This window comes from Varanus komodoensis, unplaced genomic scaffold (assembly GCF_004798865.1).
Source record: "Varanus komodoensis strain SLA01 unplaced genomic scaffold, ASM479886v1 scaffold29_1, whole genome shotgun sequence".
Taxonomy (NCBI): domain Eukaryota; kingdom Metazoa; phylum Chordata; class Lepidosauria; order Squamata; family Varanidae; genus Varanus; species Varanus komodoensis.
The window spans coordinates 11286393-11313701 of NW_025335759.1; the positions used below are offsets into that span (position 1 = coordinate 11286393).

The 27309-nt window shown below is 53.0% G+C and overlaps 3 protein-coding genes across 6 annotated transcripts; 1 reads left to right on the top strand and 2 right to left on the bottom strand.

The window, feature by feature from the left end:
* Window positions 1–132: 132 nt before the first annotated feature.
* DMAC2 (distal membrane arm assembly component 2) lies at window positions 133–8318 on the bottom strand. Of its 4 annotated transcripts, none has more exons than XM_044434754.1 (7): window positions 7952–8318; window positions 6177–6276; window positions 4264–4454; window positions 3473–3553; window positions 2767–2909; window positions 1835–1997; window positions 133–536 (listed from the first exon to the last, which is right to left on the bottom strand). In XM_044434754.1, the coding sequence occupies exons 1-7, from the start codon at window positions 8050–8052 to the stop codon at window positions 332–334; spliced, it is 984 nt and encodes a 327-aa protein (XP_044290689.1). In that variant the 5' UTR covers window positions 8053–8318; the 3' UTR covers window positions 133–331. The 4 variants fall into 4 exon arrangements, with proteins under 4 accessions (XP_044290689.1, XP_044290692.1, XP_044290693.1 ...); XM_044434757.1 differs by having other exon boundaries at window positions 133–465; window positions 7952–8255; XM_044434758.1 differs by lacking the exons at window positions 6177–6276; window positions 7952–8318 and adding an exon at window positions 5568–6014.
* LOC123025771 (protein FAM167A-like) lies at window positions 8061–12329 on the top strand. Its single transcript, XM_044434759.1, has 3 exons — window positions 8061–8191; window positions 10178–10406; window positions 11622–12329. Exons 1-3 carry the CDS (start codon window positions 8148–8150, stop codon window positions 11808–11810), a joined length of 462 nt encoding a protein of 153 aa, XP_044290694.1. The 5' UTR covers window positions 8061–8147; the 3' UTR covers window positions 11811–12329.
* A 64-nt stretch (window positions 12330–12393) lies between these two features.
* On the bottom strand, window positions 12394–26251 carry LOC123025766 (thymus-specific serine protease-like). The gene is made up of 12 exons (XM_044434748.1): window positions 26159–26251; window positions 22676–22863; window positions 20907–21003; window positions 20107–20236; window positions 19463–19586; window positions 19052–19129; window positions 18503–18550; window positions 17433–17708; window positions 16307–16445; window positions 14616–14795; window positions 13511–13656; window positions 12394–12643 (listed from the first exon to the last, which is right to left on the bottom strand). Exons 1-12 carry the CDS (start codon window positions 26226–26228, stop codon window positions 12581–12583), a joined length of 1539 nt encoding a protein of 512 aa, XP_044290683.1. The 5' UTR covers window positions 26229–26251; the 3' UTR covers window positions 12394–12580.
* Between the last annotated feature and the right edge of the window lie 1058 nt (window positions 26252–27309).

Sequence of the window (27309 nt, forward strand, 5' to 3'; positions counted from 1 at the left end):
GGATCAGGTCAATCAGCCGACCCTTCCATTGGTCCAAGCTGGAGAGCAGGTACATTCCAGGCTCGCTTGGCTACAGGCTGTGCTAACACAGATAAAAGATAACTACAACTCATAACACAACGAGCTCAGAGGTGCTCTGCTTCCAAGTATGGAGGTTTAATTAATAATGATGCCAGCCCAAAGGAAGGAGAACTGAGAACAGGTCTGGCATCCTCCAGAATGACCTCATCCTTCATTGTCCCTGTGTCAACCAGGTGCAGAGGAGGACCAGAGAGACTTCGCAAGCACCAGCGTCATCAGGTGAGGTTCCCTGCAGTGCTGCCTCACCCACTCAGGCGGAGATTTCGGCGTGTTTCCGGTTGCTGGCAGAGTTCTGAAGTTCCTCAGCATCATCTCCGTCCGTAAGCTGCACCAGCCCTTCATCACTCTCCATCCCAATGATCTCACAGTGGGGAAGCATCTCCTCTAAAAGGATGCGAATAAACGGTTTGTTTGGAATGGAGGGGAGGTTCGAGACGTTCAGGCGCTTCAGATTTCTGCAACAACCACCAAGGAAGCAGGAATGAGAGAGTTCCCCACGATTCTTAACGAGCACACTAATCAGGGTGGCATAATTAGCAAAGCAGCGAGCTCAGCAGCAAGCTCAGCAACTGGCTCAATCTTTAGCGGCCTCACCAAAAGGGAGGTAATTTTATTTGGGACTGCAGTGCCCCATTTGTTAGAGCCAGCAATTAAAACCCTCCCAATCAATCAGAACAGTGCCCTGATGAACCAAGCAGAAGTCTTTAAAGCATTAAGAATATGTTTTAAGTCCTTATAAAACCTGCAGGTGACAAACGCCATGGTGGAAGTGGGAAAGCATAAAAGGAAGCCTGCGGTGACCAAGCATGCAACTTTCTTTTACAAATGCTTATTTTGTGCTCTTACATGTATCCTTTAGGCAGTCCTAATTTAAACCTCTGGGGCTGCATGCGCACTCCTCTCAAGGCTATTTTGCTCATGGTGCATTACTAACATGGCGCATGAGGAAGGTGGCTGGCACTTCCCCTCCTCTTTCCCAAAACCTTTGGATTTTGTGTCTTGTCCTTTAGATTAGAAATCTGAGAGTAGGGCGGGCCTTGTGATCAATCTTTGGAAGCCACTCTGAGCAGCTTTTTTGTGTCAAAAAGGGAGATAAAAAATGTTACATGTAAAGGCTGGTTTTCTAAGCCATTAGCCATCACCACAACCTGTGGCCATGAGTTCTGTAGGCCAAGCTCTCAGCCATCTGAAGAAATACTTCCCTTTCATGGCCTGGAATCTGTTGCATAACTGAGTAATCGGATGTCACCAACAATCTTCCAAAGGGAATTTCCCCTTCGGAAAACTTGGGAGGGCAAAAACAGCTCATTTGCCAACACAGTGCCCAGTGATGTAAACCTGACTCAGGTTTTGTAGGTGAGGGGTTGTCCCGGTGGCCCAGACCCCTTCCAGATCGTCCTGTTTTCCAGCTTTCTTGGCCTGACTCACAGCACTTTTAAAAGACACCTTGCTTATCTTTCGATCTGCTTGACTGATGCCAAGAGCAGAGCAAGGCTCAAGCAGCTTAGGAAAATGTCACATGCCTGTCGGCCTTCCCCAGCCAGAGGTATTGGGCCAATGACTCCCAGCAAGCCCCAGCCAATGGCATGCTGGGAGTTGTAGTCCAACACACCAGAAGTGCCCCAGGTTGCATAGGACAGCACAACCGGTATGAGCTGCAGAACGTGCTGCCTCCTTACAAGCTTCCCGCCTCTTTCTCCAACACTGGAACGAAACCGGCATCCAATAAAACACCCCCAGTGGCTGCGCTCACCTGAGATGGTGGAGACAAGCAAGCCCTCGCTCACTGATCTGGGGGCAGCCAGCCAGCGAAAGCTCCTCCAGCACATCTGCAAAGCTGTGAAACCGGCCCAGGCTCCAGTCGTCGATGTTGGGGCACCTGCTCAGGTCCAGCTGCTTCAGGGCTTTCAGATTCACTACAGGAGGGGCCAGAAAAAAAGAAGTAAAGCTCTAAAACAGGCTGTGACACCATCCCCAGGCGCAGGGCACCACAGAACGAGGTCCTGGCTCCCACGACGGCAGGACCGCAACGGGGGCTCCAAATTATTTGGCACTTCGATAAAGAGCTAAGGCAGGCATTGAGGATGCCACCATTGCTTTCCATTCCAGAGTGATCAGCTTGTTCACATGCCCTCCCTTCTTGCAGATTAACCACAACAGGCTACAGCAAAAACCGCAAAAATTGTAGCCACTGCCTTTAAAATAAAATAGGGTATTTTACCAAAGCCAAAATGTGTGTAGTTTATAAGAGAACAGAAGTCCTGTTACGTGTAAAGCACGGTGTATTTGTTTGCCCTTAATATACATTTTAGAATGTGTATGAATTCGGGCAATTTTAGCTAAGTACAATTTTTGCGTTTATTATTTTTGGGCATCATGTGAAATTACAGGGGGGCAAAGTGGCCCCCAACTGAAGTGAGGATTCCCTCAGCTCTTCCTTTTTGGAAGGTTATGGAGGGCACAATGTAGCTAACATGGGGGGAGTTGGGGGGCTTGTGGGTTTCACTAAGGACCCTCACTTCTTTGAGGACTTCAAAGGAGTCCTCAAGTAAATGAGGTTTCGGTTACCTCCCCCACCCCCATAATTTGAGAACTCTGTGAAATTGCCAGGGGACAGATTTGAACCCAGAACCTCCAGTGGATTACCCTTACGTTAAGGACTACAGCCTTGCAGGAGCCACGCACCCAGGTTATCCAGACCCTCATAGCTGATGAGAGTCCCGCTGAGGTCAATGGCTTCCACAAGGACCTCTTGGCCCACTGTGAGATTCAGAGTGCTCTGCCAGCTTTTGATGCTCCCATAGTGACACGTCCTTTGGCCCTGGCACCTAAAACAAAACACACGTCAGTCTCATACAGCTCCAGCAATGTAAATCGTGCTTCATGGGGCGGCTCAGGCCAAAGCTGGCACGTTAAGGGTGTACATGCAGATTTGAGTCTGTAAAACTTTTGGTCCTTCCCCATCATTGAGGCAGGTTGTGGAACAGCTCTTTTCTTGGTGCAGAATTAGAGGGCGGCTCTCCTGTGTAACCCAGACTGATTGGCTTGAAATACCGTTACCCTGTTTTCTGAACGTAGCTCTGGGTGCAAGCAAAATAATTAAAGGCAGAATGCTCTGCATGGCTGGCTAGGGAAAGCCAGGACTTCTGTTTGCTTGTTTAAATTTCAACAGGATCACACCTGTAACGACATTCATTCATAATCAAAACTAGCTGCGTAAGATGCCCCCCATGTTTGCTGCAGTGACAATGGGCTATAAAGGCGACAGAAAAACGCATCCAAGAAACAGCCAATAGAATCCAGCTGCCCTCAAGGGACCAGTATCCTCCTACAAGGTTTTTACAGCATCCCCATTAGGGCGAAAGACACTGCCAGAGTGCACGTTACATACCTAACGCCTCCCTTTAGATTCAGGACAAAGGCAACGGCTACAAGGTCGTCTCCATGGTGTTGACATGCCTCAAGAAAGTGCCTAAGAATGAGGTTGGACAAAGGTATCATCATCATCTTCACATTGCATTTGTATCCTGCCTTTTTAACTGCTGTGAGGAACCCGAGGTGGTTTACACAGCTCCATCTTATCCTCATAACAACAACCCGGTGAGGTAGGTGAGGTGGAGAATGAGTGACTGGCTCTAAGTCATCCAGGGAGGATCAGGGCTGAGGGGGGCCTCAAACCCAGACCTCCCCGTCCTCATCCAACACTCCAACCACCACACCACACTGGCCAAATGCATTTTAAAATCGTTTTCAGAAAGCTCTCTGTGTGGCACGTTTATATGTATATGGTTTTCATTATATACTTTGAAGACTTTAATCTTTGTAAACCATCTAGAGAGTGTCTGCTATTGAATGGTACCGAAGTGAATAAATTCATTGAATAAAGGGAATGAAAAGCAACTTGGGGAGATCAGAAACTAACTCTGTGAGATGGACATCCTGCTTATCCATTTTCAATCTGCCAAAATGGATAAAACGGCTTCCGGATTAAAGAACAGACGTACGCAACAGTAAAACCTTTTTAAAGCGCAAAAAGCAGAAGGGCAGCACAAAATGTGATAAAAGAGCAGAATGCAAGTCTGCAAATTAACCATGTTGCTGCAGGAGAGAATTCTCTCAGCTACCAAAGGTCTAGAAACTTGGCTGAAAAACACCCCTCCCCACCCCCACAAGGGCATATACCTGTTTTTCCTTTGAAGATTCCACTTCTTTAGACTATGGATTGTCTGTGCAAAATATTCAACATCGTAGAAGTGCTTGCAGAGATATCGGAAGACCCTGTTTTTCACAGAATCAGCAGGGAGACCTGTTGAGTTGCTATTGTGCCGAGCGCTGGTGTACAGCAAAGAGATGAAACCTTTACTGCGTCGCATCTGGGAAAATAATAAACCAGTCAGAAGGGAGAGAATTATTTGGAGAAGAAGGCACATTCAAGTGAGATATACAGTTCCAGGGAAAGGAGGTGAGGATCTCCTCACAACTTCTCGTGGCAGCTGACCACAATTTATTTCTGCTTATTAACTTTCTCCACACCATGCACAACTTTATATGTTTCTATCATATCATTACTCACTCCTTTTCTAAGCTAAAAAGCTTCAGGCAGTGTACATATTTTTCCACAGGGGCTTTTTTTCTCATAGGGAATTCACTGTTTCACCCCCCGAACCATTTTGGTTATTCTTTTCTACACCACTCCCAACCCTACACCATCCTTTTGGATGTGTGGAAACTAGAGCTGGGCATTATGTTCTAAGACTGGCTGTGCAATAGATTCAGATATAGGCAAACAATATCCACAGGTTTATTTTAAAATAAAATAAACTTTAGATTCCTCTCCAAATATTTGTCAACACGGATTTCTTTCTTTCTCTTTCTTTTCAGCAGCATCATATTGGGTTGACATTTCCATCAAACTATCCACCCAATATTCAAACAATCCCAATATTCCTTTCTTGGTCAGTCACTGCTCACTCAGATCCATCAGTGTGTATGTGAAATTAGGCTGTTTTGCTTCAGTATTGGACACTTTACATTTGCTTACACTTAACTGTATTTAAACTGTATTTTCTCAGGAAAGTCAAGGTGTTGGTCATAAGTAGTTAAAAGTGTAGGAATCTGTACCAGAAAGAAGTGGTAACCTGACATTTAAATGTGCTTACATACAGTGCTATATAAAAGAGATATTGAACCATTAAAGAAAACTCTACTGACATACTCTTCTGAGTTTATAGCACCACCAACTGGTTAACCCTCCCAGCCACACAGCAAACAACACTGAAGCTCTCCAGATCATCTCTCTCCACTCAGGACAAATGAATCTGGAATGCACAGCTCCTGAGTGTTTAAAATTCTGAGGATACCTTCCCATAATCACCCCACCCTTCTTCCAACACAAATACTAAAACAACCATCAAACTTTCTGAATAGAACTCCTTAAAATCTCAATAGCTTAAAAAACAATAGCAACAACTTTCATATAAACACACCTGAAAACGACATCAGAATCCACATGCCTGCCAAAATAAACTATGTTTTCAGACTTTAAATAACTGATCTGCATTTCCTTATAAAGATACATGAGATGTTATTTTCCACTGCTACTGTTCCTTTAACAGAACCCCCGAAATACAAAAATGCAAGCAGCGAAGCATCCTTAAGCATCCATGCCAAGAGACGCTTTTTCTCCTAAACTTCAACAGGACTTACTATCGGTAAAGACCAAAGAGAGAATTTAAGAAGGCGTGGTATCCCCTGGCAGAGAAATGGAGGGGGGGTGTGGAGCTTCAATTGCTTGCTTAACGCACGCTAACGCTAATGGTGCACCAGTAAGGCCAGAAGACGCGCTGGCAACCTCAGGTGCGGATGCAAAGAGGCGTTAAAAACGTCAGCTCCCCCTTCCAGAAAACTGCATGTATTTTTCGGCTTGCAACGCCCGCCCGGAAAAAGCACACTTTTCGTTCTCCATAAGGGGCCCTGTAAAAATAAATACTTTTCCTTTGCAGCTCCACTAGTATCAGACTTGAATCCTCTCCCCTGCAAACTGCGAGATCAGCCCGCCCAGCAAAACTATAAAGGAGTTCCCGCAGGTCACTTACCAACATGTGCGCGGCCATCTTGAACAGGACATGTGACACCGCGGTGGGGAAAGCTCCGCCTACCTGCCGACCTGACTGCGCATGCGTCTTAAACCGGGCTCTGTAAAAACGAAGCCAAAGATGGGCATACTTTGATCTTACCGAGCGAACGGCGCGTCCAGCTGCGCGGAAGTGCACGTGAAGCGCGCAGAGCGATCCCATGCTTCTAGATCAGGCGGAGAAATGCAGAGGGGAGGAAATCGTCCAGTATATGCATAGTGTTTTCCTTCTGGAAAAGTCATGAGTCCAGGCGAAACGCCCGCAAACTCTCTGGCTAGCTGCCCGCCAATTAGAGGGCATTTTCCTGGTTAAGAGTGCAATCCTGTTTAAATCTAGACTTTTTTTCCCTATATAGACTCGCAGCGGATCGTGCTTTTAGCCAACATTTCTGCCTTTTGTCCAGCTCCGACAGAGGATTTCAAGCCAGGATAAATATTTATTTTCCTAATTATCTCTAAGATTATTGTGATAATTATTTAAATAAGAGACGGTGGGTGTCTCTGCATTTTCTGCAACTATTCAAGGGCACTGTCCATACAATTCATTGTTATCAAAGCGGTGCCTCGTTGGAGCACTCAGCACATGGCCAGAGACACTGTCTCCTTTGGGGACAGTACTAAGCCAGTGTCCCTTGCAAAGGCAAGGCATTTTGCACATTTTGCATGTTTACTCATACATCAGTTCTGTTCCTTCCAGACAATAGCGGGAAATAATATTTTAGCCAGTGTCATTTCCTTGACCAGCTGCTGTATGATAGAGTCTTATTTTCTCCCAGGAAAACCAGTAATTCCTTGGCTTCTGACCGAGCTCATAAGAGCTTTGCTGTATCAGGTTGAGGATCTATTAAGCCAAAGTTCTGTTTTCAACAGGAGCCAACCATATTGTTCTGGCAAACTGGGGGGCACCACCTTTCCGCTCAGCATCTGTTCAGAGACAGACTGCCTCTGGATGTGGAGGCTCCACTGTTTCCTGCATTTCTGAGGCGCCATTCCTGATGTAGCCAAAGCGGAACCACCCGTGCCAATGGGGAAGAGATGGGAAAGGTCACCGAAGCCTCAGGAAGGGCTTGGTGTGTTCAGCAGGCACAAGATATTCACTGACCCGCGGTAGGCAGGGGAAACTGGGTGGGAGAAGGAATGGAGTATTCTGAGAGGAGGCATGGCTGGAACTGAGGAGCAGCAATCTATTCCACGCTGCAATATTTTGTTGCGGTTCCCTTTGTCTGGCAGAATGAACCAGCGATGACTAATAGCTGCCGGCTGACTGGCCCTGGATGAATGTGCTGAACCCGTTGAAGCAAAACGAAACACCCACTGCTTAAGGCAGAGACTTCAGCACATCCTGTGGGAGGGCAGGCATTCCTTCCGTGGATGATCGCGGGGTGAATGCCTCCCTTTCGGACTCCTGGGCCTGCCACCGGCCCACCGCACAGCGTCCCCCTCTTCGCGTGTGTTGGCAGCCGGTTCTTGTCCTGCTGCTGACCTGGTCCTGGAGGGACTTTGTTTGCTCTGGGGCAGAAAGAGAAAACAAGGGCGGGCATGCGAAGTCTTTGTCACCAGTTCAGCATCTGAACTTTGAGCTGCCCTGGCGCCGGGCGTGTTTCTTCCGAGCCTTTCAGAGGCATTCCTGGCGTCAGCAGCTGCTGTGCAACGAGTCAGTCGTTTCAAAGTTGCCTTGGACCATTGGAGGAAAGGGTCTCGGAGGCACTAGAGGAGCAGCTGGGTGCCCACACTTACCTGCTCAGGTGTCCCACCCAGCAGACTCCTCTTCCATCTCCTCCCTGGACCAGAGAAAGGACCTGTCCGTGTTCCTTTCCCCTCCATCCATGCCCCTGCATTCCATGAACTTCCAAGCTCCTTGCATCCCAGCTGATCGCCGTTGACCTCGGAGGCCTCTTCGTGATTCACTGGAAAGGGATTTGGACGAGCCGCTATGAAGAGGCAAGGGCAAGCATTCCCAGAACTGGAGTCAGGAAGGTAAGTTCTGATGATTGTATCAGTGATCCCCGTAAGAGGCAAATAAGCCTCCTTAGACCACCTGCTGGCAAAAAGGAAAGAAAAAGGGATAGGAAGCAGGGAGAAACACACACGACTTCAAGTTTCAGTAACCTTAAAATAACCCAAGAGTTCAGGAATGAGATCCTGAGTAGCCATGCTGGGTTTCCCCCACCCCTCATTTTTCCTGACCCTGTAGAAATGCTCCTGGGACCCTAAACCACCCTTAGGAGAGGCACCTCAGCTCTTAAGTATGGGGGGTGCACAAACGGTGGGTGGTCGGAAGAAAGTCGTTATTTGTTTTTCGGCACCAGGCTAAGACCTTTTTATTCAAACAATTTTTTAACAATGTTTATAGGTTTTAATTGTGCAGCTGGGGTGTTTCTGGGTTTTAACAGTTTGTTTGTTTGTTTGTTTATTTATGTGAGCCGTCCTGAGGCTATATAGCAAGGGGACGGCATACAAAAACTTTAAATAAAGTAAAGGGGTGAGGCCCCCTGGGCACCAGGTCTATATTCAGCTGTGGGACTGAAAGAGGTTCCTTATACCTGCATTGGCTGGAGGGAAAGATCTTGGTTTTAGCACCCTTGCACTAAAGGAGACCTTGGCGAACGCTGCCTCTGAAAGACTGCATCGCAGCCGTGCCCACGAACGAACGAACGGGGCTCGAAGGGACGGAGGAGGGGCGGCTGACGATGAACGCCATTAACTGCATAATTATTGAAGGGAAAGGCGTCTGGGTGCGTCGGGTGTACGAACTGCAGTGCCCTCCATTACTTAATAACGGCACAGCAACAAGACACGGTTTCTGTTTGCTTTTGCCGCTTGGAGATCCAGGCACAAGTTTGCACAGGAACCCTGGAGCCCTCCTTAAGGGAGTCTGCTGTAAAAGCCCTGGAGGTACCGGGATGTGTGCGGTTCTGAGTTCTTATTCTGTGCGGGAGGAATAGGTCGGTTCGCTGCCAGCATCCACGTCAGCATGTCTGACGGGGACGACAATGGGATCGGCTGGCGCTGGCGCTGGGCATACAGCTGGGGCACAGCAAATACTGGGCAGGATATACCGTTGAGGCCTGAGAGGGGGAGAGATGTGACCACGAAGAAAGATGCACCTGCAAGGCCCAGAAATGACAGGAATGGGCACCTCCACTCCAGAGTCTCTGCCAGGTGTCCCCAGCTTCTCTGAACCGGCACACACGTCTGCGCATTCGAGAAACTGCTGCAGGTGCCACCACCAAATGGCTCTCCTGGGAAACCTGGTTATTGTCATCACCACAGTTACGGCTCACCTTTCTTCCTCTCACAAGGAACCAGAGGCGCACCAAGTTCTCCACTGTATCCTCACAACAACCCTGTGAGGTAGGCTAGAGGGAGGGGTGGTGACTGGCTCAAAGTCACCCAGGCAGCCTCTTGGCTGCATGAGGACTAGAACCCGCGTCTCTGTAGGCCCAGTCTGGCATTCTAACCACTACACCAATCTGGCTCCAGCAAAGCTAGAGAATGGGGGAGAGAGGAATCTGCAAGTGTAGGAATAAAGAAAGACAACTCCCTAGCATCTCCCAAGCTTCCTATTTTAAAAGGAAGCCGTTTGAAGGAGCACCATGCGTTGGCGTCACTGTTGTCGGTCTCTGCAAGCACCATCCCCGGGACCATATTTATAGCTGGAGCAGCCAGTCTGGTTGGGGCTTGTCAGGATGCTGCCCTTTAATCGTTGCCGTACCTGCCCAGGTGCGTAGGCCACTGGGGGATGAAGGGCCCCCTCCCCACAGAATCGGAGGGCCCTTACCAAAGTGCTTGTGAGGACCGCTCCACACACAACAGGTGTCCACACTGGCATTTGTGCCGCTGCCCCAAATCCTTCGGCGGTAGATGCTCACCATGCGATGAAAGAGGCACCCGAGGCGGCCAGCAGCGTGTCCCCGTCAGAGCCTCTTGGAGGAAACTAACCAGACCCTCTTGATCTTCCAGGGACAGCCTTGAACCTGGAGCAGAGGATCCTCCGGCAGACACCTGGCCCTGGTCCAATGATGAGGAGGACCCTCCCTTCAAAGGGCTGCCCCCTTTACCCAAACTGTTTAGGAAGTGCAGCCTGTCTGCATCGTGTCTGCCTGGGAAGGAACAGCAGGAAGACGACGGAGCATTTGACGAGAGCCGCTCCAGCCTCCAAGACAAGATGACCTGGCTGCACGGAGAACTGGTGGGTCCTCCCGGCACAGTGGAAGCAGCGGCCTCCCAGCGGTTCTCCGCCATCGCCGTTTGTCTCCGGCTTCTGGGAGCCCAGTGAACGGCCTGTCCTGGACAGCCGTGCTCAGCTCTTGTGAGCTCAAGGCTGTGGCATCACCCCATCTCTTTGCTGGCCTTCCTCCTCTTCTGTCTTCGACTTTCCTTACTGTTACTGTCTTCTCCAGTGAGTCTGACCTTCTCCTCATGAACTGCAGAAGCTGCGGTTTCATTGTTTTTGCTTCCAGGGCAAGTTCTGGCTTGATTTGGTCCAGCACCTGCTTGTCTGTCAGTCTGGGGATTAGCAAAGGTCTCCTCCAGCACCATATTTCAAATACTTCTGATTTCTTCCTGTCGGCTTCCTTCACTGTCCAGCCGTCACACCCAAACCTCGTGATCAGAACTAGAGTACTGTGGCTGACCTTGCCCTTGGGCTCCGGTGACACATCCTTACACTTGATTATCTTTTCTAACTGCTACATTGCTGCCCATCCAAGTCTCTTCTGCAAATTTCTTACCACCAAACTCCCTTGGAACGGGAGTCAAGCTGCACAGAATCGTTCACAATTCCAGTTTCTTAACTGTTGACATTAAGGTTGTGCCTGGTCCCAACTTTTGTTATCTTAAAAGTTCAGCTGTGGTCCTGCTTTTGCATTTGCTTCTTTCACTTTCATCAGGAGTCATTTCAATTCCTCACTGCTTTATGGTGTCATCTGCATATTTTAAACGCTTGATTTATCTTCCAATGTCCTCTCCTTTCTCTGCTTCTGTGGTATGTTGTGTGTAGATACACAACACCCTTCTCTGATGCCTATTGGAAACTGTGAGCGTGCCTTAGAAATTCTGTTTCTTTGGTCAGTAGCCTAAGCTTTTTCTGCTTTTACTACAGGACATGTCTTTCTGGATGTTTCCTTAACAGTCTCTGTTTCAATCTGCTGTTCTCTGGATCTCTCAAAACCCCTCACCACACCAAGATACACATTCCAGGGGGGGAAGAGTGCCCATGAGACCCTATGTCCAACTGGAAGGGTATGCAACACCGTGCTGGCCAGGTTTTGGACTGCAGCACCCATCAACCCCAACCAAAATTTATTTATTTACTTACTGTATTTCTGTGCCATTGAAATTCGCATTGTGCTTGCGGAATGGTCTACACCAGGCGTTGATATCAATTGTCTCCTTCACTGTGCAGCTGAGATTGCGCCTGGAGGACCTGGAGCTTTTCAACCAGCTCTACACTCTCGCCCTGGAGATCCAAGACCTGAAGGAGCTGCACCAGGAGATGGAGGCCTTCTCCAAGGAAGAGCAGCCCCCAACGGAGCAGGGCCAGCGGGCGGAAGAGGGCGCCCGCTCTGCAGCAGCCTTCGAACTGACCATCTGAACTGACCAACTCGTGCTGCTCCTTGACCTGTGACCACTCATTCACACATGCAAGCCAGGGCCCGACACCCCAGCTGCGGCGTGCTCAAAACACGGCTACGAACCTGCCCTTGCTTCCAAGAACAATCTGGATTTGAAATGTAAGGAGGGATTGTCAAATTCTTGCACTCCACAATCAACCCCTGCGCAATCCAGAGGCAATGGGGCAGCCCTTAGATTTTTTCCAGGGAGAAACATCAGTTCTGCATTTAACTTCTGCCTACATGGGGTCTTTTTCTATTGCTGCTGGAAACTGCCCATGTGCTTCTTGCAGCCCTCAAAAGGGGAAGATGGTTTCAAACCTCCACGGATATTTTCCGACCTTTTCGTACTGGCCCAGCTGCAGGGTCTTTCACACACAAATGTTAAGATGAGACATTTTCCCGATGAAATGCAGAGCAAGATTTCACCCTCCAAATTGCTGAAGTCGGAGAGCAGTAATGATAAAGCAAAGTGCAGGAACCCTATACCCAGCCCAGCTACCTTTCCAAAGGTAGACCTGGCTGCAGGGACTGAATACTGTGGTAGTAATAAGGATGACTCAATTGTTTGTTTGTATGTATGTATGTATATATATAAAAATGTAATGGCAATGGAAAGTGTACAGAAAATTAAAAAGGACAATGATTGCAGTGCCATAAAGATCTCGAGGGAGGCCTTCGCGCTCAGGGCGGTTCCAAGCTGGTCTTCCCGGCGAGATGCTCTGGCGCCACCAGCCTTCCCCCTGGTCCCTCAGAGGCCTTGGGGCACCCTTCTGGCCAATTCCAGCCACTGGCCAACCTGGGCGGAGATTTGCTGCGGAGAGACGGGAGGAAACTCGAGACTCGCCAAAGAGCTCTGTGCTGTTAGCAGGGCGCTCCGGATCTGCTTGGCCAGGACGCCCCCAGACGCCAAATTAGCAGGCCAATCACACGCAGGGACAGGATGCGGGTGCTGGCCTTACTGCGCATGTTTACTCACCGCGCCAATCTGACTGGGCAGCAGGGGGCAGTGAGCCCCCAGCGAGGCCGCTACCAGCACGAGCGTCTGCCCCAGCACGGGCTGCGTCCCTTCCCTTCGGATCCTCATCGGATCCAACGCTGGGAGAGCGTTTTCCCCAGCACTGCTGAGTTCCCCTCTTCATACAGGGAGATGCAAGCAGCCAGTTGGGGGGGGGGATGGGCAGAGAAGGGGTTCGGAGCAGCATGCCGGGTGCGGCCAGGGGGGTGCAGCTCCTCTGAGGCTTCAGCAACACGGCTTCCTAATATTCCCACAGACTTTCAGCCAGTGTACGCCAGGTCCTCCCCTAATCCAGGTTTTAAAAGCTGCCAGAGAGGTGCCCAGTAAAGTTAATCTTGACGTTCGAAGGCAGTGGGCCTCCGGGTACCAGATACTTGAGACAGACACCGAGAGGGACAGGCCTTTGGCCTGCCCTGGGCTAACTGCTGCTCCAGTCACTAGCCCATGACTGACCTTGAATTAGAATTTCTGGCGACAAAGCACATGCAAGGAACTAATGCCAGGCTGCATGGATCAGAAGGGAACTGGGGACTGACAAGCAGAAATGGAACATCCCCACCCCAGGAATGGGGGGGGGGGGGCTGGACCCCCGCCCAACCCTTTTCCCCGCCGCCCCCCCCCCCCCCCCGCAGCCTTCTGGACAGCCTTCCCTCCCCTCCTCACCTCTCTGGCCTGGACAAGGGGCAGCGGGTCCGAGGGCGTGGATGCCAGCATGTCGGCACAGTGGGCCGTGCCGCTGATTAGAATGGCCCGCTCGGAGCGGGTCTGATTCTGGAGGACGCTGAGCACGTGCCAAGGGTCAATGTCACCTGCGGAAAGGGCAGAGCGAGGTTGTCAGAGAGAGACTGCGGAGCAGAGGGCCAGCCTGTTCTAACAGGCATCTTGGAAGCAAAGGTCTAACATAGCTGTTCGCAATTGGGGCACTCCAAGGCTGTGGGACTACAGCTCCCATTATGCCCAGCCACTGGCCATCTAGAGGGCACCAAATGGGGAAGGTGGGAGTCATGTGATGAGGGAGAGCCAAAAGTCAGGCTGCAGTGCTTCCTTCTAGTGCTTCCCAAACCCACCGTACAGATGGATCGGACGAGGCTCACAAGAGGCAACCGCAACTCTTTTACCTAAAAAATTATTATCGTATTTATGCCCTTCTTCCCCACCTTCTTTTGCAAGGAGCCCTAAGCAGCTTCTGTCGTCCATCTCCCCAACATTTTATTTTCACAACAGCCCTGTGAGGTAGGTTAGCCTGAGAATCAGGCTAGCCCAAAGTTTCCCACTGAGGGGGCCACTGCAGAAAGTTGCATCAGCTGAAAGCACCAACAATTTGGTCATTGTATTTAGAGGATCTTGGTGGCCACTTATATGCTGACCAGAAGCCATTTCCTGGCCCCTGTAAGTCCAGGGTCGATCGCCCACTGCTGCTAAATAAGAAACGTGTTGATATATTTCCCCAGATCCTGACAGGAAGAATTCTCAGTGCTCCTTCACAATTCTAGTTCTTTGGGCTGCCAAGTGGGACTTTCCAAGAGGAGAGCAATGCCTGGGGGAATCCCAGATCTAGACCGGGGAAGAGGCTGATGGGCTGCGTAGTGCCAACGGCTTTCCCCGCTACCCAAACTGAAAACATCAAGAAAGGGCTCTGAGCTTGCATGCCAAATGGACACTGCCAACCCCATTTTCCTTGCGGCAGGGTCAGGGTTACCAGTCTCGCTGGAAAGGGCCCTGCATATGGGTGGAATTAGACGCGGCACCCCCAGCTCAGCCTCCGTACCGTTCACGAAGAGGACGCGGGACGCTTTGGGGTGGTCGGCCCCATAGTAGTCATTGGTGAAGGTCACCGCTTCCCGGACGCTGCTGGCAGAAACGTTGTAGACTGCCGAACAGATCCTGAGCTCGTTCGCCAGGGTCAAAAGGCGGGAGAAGGGGCAGGAAGAGTCCTCACAGGTTTGATCTGAAAGGGAAGAAAAAGAATTGGGACCCTCCGGGTACAGGGACTGGGGCCACGATGGGGGACTTGGGAGGGAGGGCTCCAGAGTGGCTGTGATGCCACTCACCGTGTCTGTTCTGGTGGAACTCCTTTTTTTTTTTAAAAAAAAGTGAACATCCTCGAAGGGAGGGAACCAGACTGGACCACCGTTTGCCCCTGCACGGGCTTCATCCTTGCTGTGGTCCTGGGGCAGAATCAGGCCAGCTCATTGCAACCACATGCTGTGGTCCCAGCCCAGTTCAGCTTCCACTCTCCCCATCAGCCGTTCCTCTTGGAAAAGCATCGTACTTGCCGTGGTAACAGATACAAATACCACTGAATCTTACGTGGTGTTATGAATATTTATACTCTGCCCTTCTCCCCATGTTAGTTCCGTAAAAGTAAAAGATGTTCGTGCAAAGAGATCTTAAATATGTAATTTTTCACATCCTGGTATAAGCTCTGTTGAGGCATGTGAGCAATTTTGAGAATAATACCAGCTGTGGAATTGTCTAACTGCAGAGCATTTTGGTTTTGCATGTTTTTGAAGGAACCCCAAATAAAAGTTTTGTAGGTTTTAATTTTCTTTGCAGTCGCCTTTCTGAAGTGCATTGGGTAGTAATAAATATAACATAAATATATAATATTTATTTACCTTTGTAGAGCGTCCCATTACTGACGTCAGGACGGTTTAACAATGCAAAATGTAAATAAATAAATAAAATTTAAAACGCGACGTCCTAAAATTTAGCTAGTAATAAAACCCCAGACACCTGAAACTACCTTCTATCCAGTACACAAAGGGGGGAGGAGGAGTCTGAGCCAGAGGTGGAGCTTTGGATGGGGGAACCTGGTACTTGTCTACTTTTGCCCTTTGAAATCAGGCGCAACAGTTGCTGGATTTGTTCTGCCCAAGTGCACTTTGAAGAAAGGGTGGGAGTGAAGCCGAGGACGATTTTCTGGGGTGGGCGCAGGGGGCTGCTCCAGTTGGCATCATTTAAGGTTGCAGCAGGCGAAGGGAACTGTTTGTGCTTCTCTTAGCAGAACAAAGGAAGACACTGCAAATATTTTAAGGCTCTCAAACAGAAACGGAGGAAGAGAAGAGTCACACTATGCACTGGATTTAATCCTTCACCTGCTGGATGACATTTTCTTCGACGGCTCATGGGTGTTCTTGGTTCGCCTTGCCAGTGGATGAATCCAATCTCATCTAGTTGGCTTTTGTTTATTAAAATACAAACTGCCCTTCGACAGTATCAGTGGGTCCCATCCCTAACCTCCGGTGCCCGCATGAGAATCAGAGAGCACTGGAATGTCCCATGGTTTTCACGGTTTGTTGACGGCACCGGGATTTTAACTCTTTCCTTAGAGGCGCCGACAGGTTTTACATCCCGCTGACTGCCACACGAGCATACCCGAATTACCGGGCCGGTGCGGCAGAGAGGGCAGAGCGCATGCGGAGCCAAAGGGGCGGGCAGAGCTGGATGCTCACTTACAGTAGCCAAACTCGGTACATGTCTGGAAGAGCCACTGCCTCATCATGCTTGACTCGAGGACCTGGGTACTGCGCAGTGTCTCCAGCCACGCCGCGTAAGAGCTGTCCAGGCAGAGAGCCAGCAGGCGGTGTAAAAATATCTAGCAGAAATAGGAGTCATTGGGCAGAAAAGGCTGTGTGTGAATGCCGGTACCGTGCCAGAAATGACATTCAAGTCCCACCCTCCTGATGTGTTGGACTACAACTCCCGTCATCCCCAGCTAGCATTGTGCCAATGCTGTTCTTCGCTACCCTTCCCATGGCGCATCTGGGAAAAGGAGCCAAGCGCTCCTTGCTCAGCTGAAATGTTGCAGAATCACAGAGTTAAGAGAACCGGGAGTTGTGAAGAAAAAGGCACCTGCACTGGGGCCTTGGGTGTTTTGGTGGCCTTCAAAGGAGGATTCCTGATTGAAGGAGAGAAGCGAAGGAACCTTCTTCTCCGGAGATGCCTGCCACCCAAAGATTTGGGAACACATCGCTGGAAAATACTCGTAAGCCTTTTCTGCAGAAAGTGCAGGCTAGCATTGAGGGAAGGGGCCTAAACCGACTGAAAATATTCCGCTGGCTTATTAATAATGTTTGCAGCTCCTTAAAAAAGCATCCCATGAGATTTTGGCACTTCTAATAAGCGGTCTTAAGCCAGCCTTCCCTAACTTAGTGCCTTCCATATGTCCTGGACCACAACTCTCTCCCAGCATGATGGGAGCTGTAGTCCACAATATGCTGGGAAACCAGAAAGATGGGTGAAGAGTATCTTATCTCCCACCCCTACTTCAAAAAGGGGGTGGGGGATAAGGTACAGGGGCTCTTGCTGAGCCTCGGGGAGGCACCCTGCCCACTTCGATACAGTCTTAAATAAATAAATAAAGCCGGTCAGCCCACAGAAGCTCAGCGCTGCAGTTTTTGCCTCCTGGCCTGCCGGGGGCCCGCTGAGGAAAGAGGGAGAGCCACCTTCCCGCACTAGGCCCTGGGGAGCAGGCTGCAGCCTGCTTGGCCTCTGTGAGGATAAACGGAGATTGTTCGCCTCCACGGGAATCCAGCTCACCAGCGGCGACCAGGCTGCTGTTTAAATAAAGAAGCCCACTCACGCTGTTGACAGTGATCAGCCTCTGATAGGCGGAACCGATGCTGGCGTTGGTCATGACGGCACACACGCTGGCCACGGAGCCCCACTCGCTCGCGCCCTCGCCGTCGTACTGCACGGCGCCCATGAAGTAGTCGGCCAGGTTGCTGAGCAGGAACACCGAGTCGTCCATCCCCTGCAAGGCCTGGCAGGAGTGGAAGTCCTTTGCGAGCCGGGCCAGCTGCCCGGCGTGCACCAGGCTCTCCACGGCGAAGAAGGCCTCGGCCACTGCCTCCAGGCACTGCGGGAGAGCGGAGAAGGCGTGTCTGGAGGGTCTTTCGGCAAAAGTGCGGCGCCGCCGGGGCAGGAGAGAGCCAGAACCGGGCCACCTTCCCAACCCGGCCTCCTCTGGATGGGTTGGGCTACAAGGCCCGTCTTTCCAGCCAGCTGCCTGAAGCCCCCTGCCCTAGTGGCAGAGAAGGGGGGAGCAGCTGGGGGCTGAGAGAGCTTTGTAAGGGGAGGGTGCAGAGAGCTCGGCCTCCTGGGTTCCCCTCCCGCCAGCCGCCGTGTAAACGGGTGCAGAGGGACAGATGTTGAAATGATACATAAAAATAAATAAATAGGGGGTTCATGGATTCGCTGGGAGGCCTCTTTGCGGGGACAGGAGGCACCATGCCAGGCACTTGGGCAAAGCAGCCTTGCCCAGCTCAGCACCCTCCAGATGTGCTGGCAAAGGCACCCATCCTTCCCAGCCCACCTGGCTAGTCCAAGACACCCAGGGATGCACCTGGTTGGGAGGGGCCAACTCAGAGTGCTGCGAGCTCTTGATAGACCTCCTCCCAGAAGTCCCTTCCACCTCCCGGGAAGGCAGGCTGCCCGCTGAGCGGCGGGCTCAGCTCCTCCGTGGCAGGCAGCAAGATGTCCCAGGGTCACCGCTCACTCCCCTTCACCCCCGGGCACGTTGGGGAGGAGCGCAGAGGCCTGCGGGATCCCCGGCGGGGAGTCGCAACTGCCGTCCCGTCCCATCCCTGGAAGCTCACTGCAGATGGACAGATTTATTTTTTTCCAGACCATCAGCTTGGCTAATGAACTGACCTCTCTGGAACCTCCAACCACGGGATTCACGAGACTTGCGGCAACAACCTAAAGAGGGCAGGCGCCAAAAGAGGAGGTTTAGGCACATCTGAATGAGCCCAGGAAGTTTAACTGGGCCCACCTAGCCCAGACCTCTCAATGGCTCTCGGGGTCCCAGAAAGGGGTCTTTCTCCACACCGCCCTTTCTCTCAGAGAGATCAGAAGGTCCTGGCACCTTCTGTACATCAAAGATTCAGCCCACCATCGAGATGGAGGAAAAGATCTGCGTCCAAGGTCAGCAGCGATGGGCCCTCAGCCCCAGCCGCCGGCAGCCGAGGCCACTGGCCTTAAACAATAGGGCGGACCACCCTCCCACCCGTCTGGTTGGTGGTGCAGCCATACAGTCCTTCTGAGGGCTTTGCATAACATGCTCCCACAGGTGGATGGGCTGGGGAAACCGAGGCAGCAGTGTGCGTACCGCTTGGTCTATGTCCGTGTTTTCGGCAAGGTTATACAACTAGCAGGGGGAAGCCCACCAAACGCCAAGGGCCCCTGGCCAGGCGCCCTCACCTTGTCGTAGCCCGTGAAATCCAGCTGGGCTCGGACGGGGGCAGAAGAAGCCACAGCAGCGAAAACCAGGTGGGGATACTGAGCGGAAAGGAAGAGAGAGAGAGAATTATTTTCTCCTGGGATCAGCCTTTCCCAAGCTGGCTCCACCCAAACCTGCGATCAGCTCCCATCACTCCAAGGGGCTGGAGATGACGGGAGGTGAAGTTTGGGTACAGCATTGGGGGTGGTCGATCTAGCCCTTTGGCTGCAGATGAGCAACTGGGGACCCAGGAGTTCATTGGGACCCAGGAGTTGCTGCTTTGGGCCGCCACCCTGCTGTGCCTCCTCTCCTGTGCACCAGGGTCTCAGCCTGAGACTTCCAGCACCTGCATGAGTCCCAGGCCTCCTCACAGGACGCTCCCCAGGCCTCACCTTGAGTCTGAACCAGGCAGCCAGGTTGCCAGGATAGGAACCTCCAAAGCAAATCCAGGTGTTGTTCAGGGTCAGCTTATATTTCTGGGTAATGAAGTCACGGAAGGGAAGGAAGTCGGCCAGACTGCGGAGGGAGAAAACAGCAAAGCTCGAGGATCCAGGACACAGGTGGGCTCCCGCAAGCCCCCTCAAAATGCCCTGATCATATCCTCACAGCAAGGGTGGCTGTAGGGTAAGGAAAAGGCGCCCCTTTCGGTGCAGGATTCTCAGTACGGCAATCGACGTATCAAACGGAGAGCAAGGAGGAGCTGTTCCACTCATTCCAAAGGATGCAACATTGCATTCCTAGGCAGGGACAGCAAAAGCTGACACCTCCCCCCAGCAGCCCTCCCCGAGCCCATTTCCAGGCCAAAACAAATTAAACTCTTGCAGTTCTGCTGGAAAAAAAGAACAATAGCAAGTTTCTAGCCCTCAAGGAGGTCTTGAAAACACATAGGCCCTGCATCAGGGATGCATGCAAAGAAGAACTTCAGGGGTGAGAGCTGCAAGGCTTCTTGTCACCAGAATTGGTTGTGAAAACTAAGCCAAGATATGGCTGGATGCCCCCCATGCACCCCCCGAGCTGTGGCCAGGTGCCGACTCACGCTTGCTGGCTGGTCAGGAACCGGAGGTTGTGGTCCTCCAGCCCGTCGGGGTTGAGGCTGGCGCCATAGAAACGGTGCTCCAGGGCCACCACCAGGGCGCCATACTTCCTGGCCATCTCCACGTGGTGCCCTGTAATCCGGACAAGAATGAGGTCAGCGCATCAGGGTCGTTGGACAGAGCCAAACCGGCCCCCTCCCAGGAAAGTTTTCTAATGGCCTGAGGGTCCCCTGCCCCTCTGTGCCCATACATTGCACTGTGCTTCCCCGCAGCAGGGGGGTCGCGGGGCCAAGCCCTGGCCCTCCCCAAGTGGTGTCAACAGAAGCTGGCTTTCTTGCTCTGCTTAATTGACATGCAAGAGGCAATCACCAAGGGGAACGGTGGCCGGGCAGGAAAGGGTCAGTCCTCCTCCTCCACATCCTGCTCCCCCAGATCTCCTGTTAGGGTGGAAAACTCAGTTGTGGGACAGAGACCACCAAGCAAGGGAAAAAGCCAAGCTTTTTGCTGTGAAAGGCTAGACCACTCGGCCCTTCTCCCCCAAAAGCAGGCACAAACAACCCTTTGTGTGCCTGGAAAAGACAAGGGGAAGCTGATCCTCATACCCAACCCCAAAGGCCCGCCCCAGACCTGTGGGCCCCGACTGTGCAGGAACCCTGCCTCTGCCAGGGAAAGGAATGCCCATAGGGGCATGCAGACTGGACCCCCATCACAAGCCCCCCTCCAGCAAGCCCCGGAGCGCATCACCCCTCTGAAGGGACCCTCGCTTGCAGCACGGCGCTAGGCTCAAGCCAAGGGCACGTACCCCACAGCACGTCATACTTGGATAAGGCGCTCTCGCCCCCGATGTAGAGGAACACCGGCCCACCAGGCCTCCAGTAAAGCGCATTCACCCAGAACCTCTGTGGATGGAGGGAAACGGGGAGAGGAGTCAGTGCGAAAGCTCGGCTCCGCAGCCCTCCAGAGGGGCTCACGGCGGCCAGGCTGCACCCCCGCCTGGGGCCCCTTGATCCTCGGATGCTTTGAAGGGGAGGGGGTGTCCTCAGGGTGGCTTGACTCTGCTGGCCACCACGCTCCTTGCCTCCTGAGCTATCAGGGGTCATGGAAGGACAGCCCTTCCACCACGCCTCCTTGCGGCTAGCAAACCCAGGCAAGCGGCTACCTCGCTCCATGCCAGCCCCCAGCAGGCTAATCTGGGGAGGGGGGTCCTTTGCACTGGCTGATCAAACTCCCCGACAGGAAAGACAATCCAGTGTCAAAGCAGCCTCACTTCCAAATCGTCCCCCAGGGACTCACCATGCTCTTGATTGTCAACATGGAGAACAGCTTGTCATTAATAATCTATTTATCAGATTTCTATCCCCCCACCCCATTTTCCTTACAATGCAGCCTACATTGTTCTCTTCCTCCTGCTCTGAATCTTATCCCCACAACCACAACCCTGTGAGGTAGGTCGGGCTGAGAGTCTGTGACTGGCCGAAGTCACTATTCTTGAGGCCATTCTGCTTGGCCATCAAAATAAACTTGTATACCCTTCATGATATATCCCTTCAGCTAACTACCAGTAACATCCAATCAGCTCCAGATGTGTTGGACTACCATTCCCATCATCCACCAAAGGCTGACTTAAGCAGCCTTCAACTTCTGGATTGTCTTCTCTCCTGGCCAATCGCATTCCTTATGAAGCTCCCACCCGTCACCTTTCCTGACCACCTGGCCAAGAAAACCACAGGTGAGGTCTCCTCCCAAAGCAGCTTAAACAACCTGTTCGCCTCCATTCATCAGCTCCCATCACCAAGGCGACCACGACCGGTTTAAGACGCTGCAGACTCTGGCACAACTAAGCCCAGGTCTCCTTAGATCTATTCCAGCCTCACTGAGGTCACAGACGGTGTGATGTTGAAACACGGGGAGAAAGTGACAATATAATCCTCCTTCACAGTCACCCTTTCTGAACGTTGGACTCTCTCTCCGTGCGCGGCCAGCAGGATGCCGAAGCAAGCAAAGGCAAGGAAGTGCCTGGAAATGTTTACTCAGCAGCCAGACCTGGACTTTGCTTCCTCCTGTTCCTGGACACACCTTTGAAGACATGGCTCCCTTTGCGGTCTTCATATGCAACACAAGAAGCGCATGAGAATTCTTGTCCACAGGAGTGTCTTTTTTACTCTTTTGCATGGGGGAGAGCCTGCGAAACACCACTGGGTCGCGTTCGGCTCCCGCACTCCACCTCCCTTGGCTCTTGCCTCTCTTCCCGCCCCCTGGATTGAACTTTGATGGCAGGCTCCTCGGGGCAGGGGCCTGCCTTTCTCTGCCCACTGCACCACAACTGACTTCTTCCTATGGGGAACAGCCCCGCTGCAGAAAGAGGTCTCCTGCCTCACCCCACACGCTCTAAATGCCCCACAGTGTTCTGGTTCTCTATGGGGAGTGGTGACTTGTCCCCCGTTCCACTGCGGAGGGGCACCCCTCTCAAGTCCGGGAAAGAACATCTGTGGGCAAAGCAGGGCGGAGGAAGGGACACATAGGCAGGTCTGGCCCACCGCCTGCCCACAGGAGCTCGCAGCTGTGATTTACCTGGTTGAAGGTGTGGCGGTCCTGCCAGCTGAAGTGGTCCAGGGGCTGCCGGATGCTGCCACTGCCGAGAAAGCTCCATGCCCTGCCTTCCGTCCCCTGCTTCAGGAGCCCCAAGCGACCATAAGCCTCGGCAGCGTGTTTCTCCCGCTGCTGCAGGATGTGCTGCCGGAAAAGCCAGAAGTTTTTGCCTGGAGGGTGGGAACAAAAAGGTGGAAAAGCTGGAATTTCCTGAGCAATGCTGGACTCCGTGTGCTAAGACAGTATCCGAACCAGAGAACAGTAAAAGCAAAGATTAGAGCATCTTGCAAGGCTGGCCCTGCCATGAGGCGGACCGAGGCAGCTGATTTTGGGTGTTGCAAAAGAGCAGCGAGTTCCTGGCTTTTTGGGGGGGGGGGTCCCCTTGAGGTGGCTTTTCTTTTTCCCTGTGAGAGATGAACAGCCCGTGTGGCTTTGGGTGCTGCCCCCCTTGACCACCCCATGGTGGGCGAGGTGCCACCCGCTGCTCGGCTCAGGCAGCAAGCGCCCTCGGCCCTGATCCAATGGAGCTTGAGAGGGTGCGTGTTCTCCCCCCATCTAATTCACACAACCCCATGAAGCAGGCTTAGACTGGGGGCAGGCAACTGGCCCAGGGGCACCCCGTGAGCTTTGGGGTGCAGGATCTGGCTCTCCGCATCCACACCCTGCCCCCCATTTTCCATTGCTTGTCACCAATGGCAAGCCCTCACGAGGGTAGTTTGGCTCTTTTGTTCGTGTTCTTTTTGCCCACCAGCAACTGTAAATATAAATGCTAACTTGCCACACGCCTTTCCATCCAAGAAGCCCAAACTGGGCATAGATGATCTATTTAACCCTTATGACAACAACCCTGCGAGGTAGGTCAGACTGAAAGCCAGTCACCAGTACAACGTCACCCAGTGCGTTTCGTGCTGGAGCAGGGATTTAGACCGAGTGGGACCAATTTCTACCCGACTGACTAGAAGCAAGAGAGAGACAAGAAATATTTGTGCACACCACAAAAGAGAAGCCTCTATCCAGCTGTTTGCAGCTCTCTCGGAAAGGAGTGTCTCTTGCTGGCCTCCACGGCGGTGGGACATTATATTAAGGCTGCTTTTGGGAAATCGAAACCATCCGGACGAAGCCAAGCACTTGCTGATTCTCCATCAAGTGCAACCACTGCCTCCCGCTCTCTTGCTTCCAAGAAGCCAAATGCTGAAGTTGCTGATCAGATGGTCTCCACTTCCTGTTAGCAGCACAGGTTCAGCCCACAAGGAGCGCTGCGCTACTCATGAGGCGCAGACTCTTCAGGGTGGGATCCAGGCAGAGCGGCACCTGCCACCCACGGAAATGTCTCACAAGGAAGCCGTGGGAAGGCTTGAACATGGCCTGAGTAAGACCCTGGGCCAGAGGAGGCCAGGGCCAGCCCTTCCGTGGGGCAAAGTGGAGCTGTCGCTGCAGGCGGCCAGGGCCAGGCGGCGGAGGAGCACGTTGGAGGACAGGCTGCTGCACCATGCAAGCTTCCCTTTGCAGGCAGGGCAGGGCAGGGCAGGGCAGGGCAGGGCAGGGCAGGGGGGATGCCGCCCCATGAGTAGCAGGGAGCACCACCGCTCTTCACCCCGGCAGCAAAAGGTCCCGATCAGACTGGAAAGGCTGAGGACAGATCCAGAAAGAACGGAAGTGCTGCAGGTCCCTAGAAAGCCCGGCTCACAGATGAGGATTCAGCCAGTTCTGGAAGGGGTCATGCTGCCCCCGAAATCAAGTCTGTAGCTTTAGCGTTTTCTGGAATCCTACACAATCCAGAGCTATGCCTGGTCCCCAGTTGCCCCTTTCATGACTCAGTCTAGTCAGGCAACATTTATCCATGCCTGGTTACATCTTGCATAGACTACTGCAATTTGCCTCACATGGGGCTACCCTTGATGAACATCCAGAAGCATTTTATCTTTTAAAGCCCTACATGGCTGAGGGCATGGTTAAGAGACCAGTTGCCTTAGCAAGAACTTGCCTGCTTATTAAGATAAGGAGAGGTGCTTCTGAATACACCCAGACTTACAGAGGCCCGTCGGAGGAAAGATCTTTTTCCAGTTTTGCAGTTGGAAGAGCGTTTGCCCTGGAACTGCAAAGGAGATTCCACACTGTCTCCCCTCATAAAGTCAAAATGCCTCTCTTTCATTTGAACAGTTTATAGTTGTTTTCACCTTTTATTATTATGTTCAGTTCTTGCCTGCCTGCAGCGTGTGCATGCCGGGGGGAGGGGTCCTAGCAGCTACTCTCTCCTCCAGAAGGTGATGCATCCTCAGGTGAGTTCAAGGCAGAGATAAGGAATCCCCACCCCTCCTGGAGGACTGCCTTTCTAAGAAAGTCACTCACACCCCTTCCGAGAGCTGCGGATCCTGTGCTTCTTTTCAGCACCTTCTTGCTCTTGCACAACTCTGTCCGTCCTTCTCTCCCCAGCTGCCTCCCTTCCTCAGTTCCAAACAGGCTTTTAACAAGCTGCTACCAGCATCCCTTTAGCCAGGCAGAGCGGAGGCCCTGCTCCAAACCAGCATGTGCACTGAAGTGAGGGAAGCCTTGGATTCTGCGTACGGCAGTGGGGTCGTCTGCTCTTTGGTCCCAGACCAAAGGCGAGGCTCTCCCAGTGACATCCCCACCTTCTATCCCATATCGAAACCTCTTCCATACAAGGAACGCCCACGAAAGGAAAGTGTTGGGGGGTACTTACTGGGAGAATGCTGACCTGATAGGATCAAAGGTTGTGACATTATGAGAAGGAATAGGAATTGCCCATTTTGGAACTGGACACATGTGCAGAAGCCACAGACACACGATTCGGGCAAGTCTTCGGCCTTGCAAAGTTTAACCCCAAAGCAAAACTAAACTAAACATGACCACGGATCTTTAGTTTAGTTCCGTGGCTTGTTGTAAACCAGTGCAGCTGCCTTTGATTTCGTTTTACCGCAGGGAAAACAAGGAAGGTTAGACATCTTGCAACACGGAGTCCCACAGATTAACTGCGCTGCATTGATTGCCAGTCCGTTTTAGAGAGGGCTGTTTCGCAGGCTTACTTTTTCCTGCCTAAACTTGCTCATTGTTGCCCCTCCGGAGCCGTGAGCCCGATGGAAGAGCTGCTCCTGGAACTGGGCTCGTTTCTCATGGGCCGGCACACAGCGCTGCCCGCAATTTCGGGCTCCCCAGGGGCAAGTCAGCAGAGCTGCGCCAAGGGGGACCCCCCCCCCCCACGAGTGCGAGGGCCGGAGGCTCAGGGCTCATGGCAGAGGAGCAAAGGGCCCGGAGGCAGGGCTTTCTTAACAGCATGATGGGCCCCGGGCAAAGCGGTGTCCTGGGGCCCCTACGGCAACGGCAACTACCGTTAATTTTGGAAGTTTCCCGACTTTCCAGGGGTTCCCATGCACGGATTAGTATGGCGCCCACGGGCAAGCGCCCCTCGGGCCCACGCGTGAAGACGGCCCTGCCCGAGACACGCACCTGCGTCGACCGGAAAGAGCAGCGCCAGGAGCAGCGCCAGCGCCGCCGCGGGGAGCCGGAGGGCGCCCATCCCGCATGCGGCTCCGGGGCGAAGGGGCCGGTCGCGCGCGGAGCCGCTCCGGAGCCTGAGCGCGGAGGAAGGAAGCGCAGCGCGGCGCCCCCGCTTTTAAAACTCCCCCGCCGCTCACATGACCGGCGACCCACGCGCGGCCCCTCCCACCGCGGCAGGCGGCCCCTCCCCGCCCGATAGGTAAGGGAGGGGCTGGGCAGCGACGGCCGGTGCCCCGGAGCCCTCCTGGCTGCAGCTTGCCTTTCAGGGATGATGAGGAAAACCCCCCGCAGTCCCGTCTCTTTCGCAGTAGCCTGGAAATCTTCGCTCCCTTGCCCGGAAAAAGCTGTCCTCGGCTTAAATTTTAAAAAGAGGCAAAGGGAGGCGCATGCGGGCTGGCCTCCGCGGAAGGCACAGGAGCAACGCCAGTAAAAAAGTTGGCAACGGCGGAGAGCGGCGCGGACTGGGGTTTTTTTGGGCGGGGGGGAGGGAAGCGCTTAGGCGCTGCAGGGCGTCGGCGCCGCGGCAGAAAGCAAAAGCGGAAGGCCGTCGGTGCGGAGGGGGCGGCGGAAGATGCCGGCCGGGGCGAGCCGCTCGGGGGCGCCGCGGGTCCGGCCGGGGCCCCTCTGGGCCGCGCAAGCCGCAGGATCGGCCGCGCCGCCGCGCTCCCCGCTGGCGCCACTGCGCGCGGACCGAGGGTGGCGAGGCCCGCGCGCCCCGCTCGCTGCGCGGCCGGACCCCGGCGCCAGCCAGGCCCCTGCGGGAGCCCGCGGACCCCACCTGCACCGGGCGCTGGCCGGCCGGCTCCCTGGGGCTGGCTCGTGGCCGCCGGGACCCGTCGCCGGGCCCGGACGTTGCTTTGGCGAGCCCCTTGTAAAGCCTTCCCCAAGCGTCGCCTGCCACTGCATCTTGTGCAAACGAATCCCGCCGTTCAGTTCTGCACGATCCGTGCTTTTATTTGTCCTCCGTCTTTCCTTCTGTGAAATGGGCCACAGAGCAAGACACTGCTCGGCTCCCCCCTCTGCCGTCTGTTTAAGGTTTCCGGCAAGGGGCTTTCCTGTTTCACCGGTTTGCCTTGTGGGAAATGAGTGCTTTGTGATGC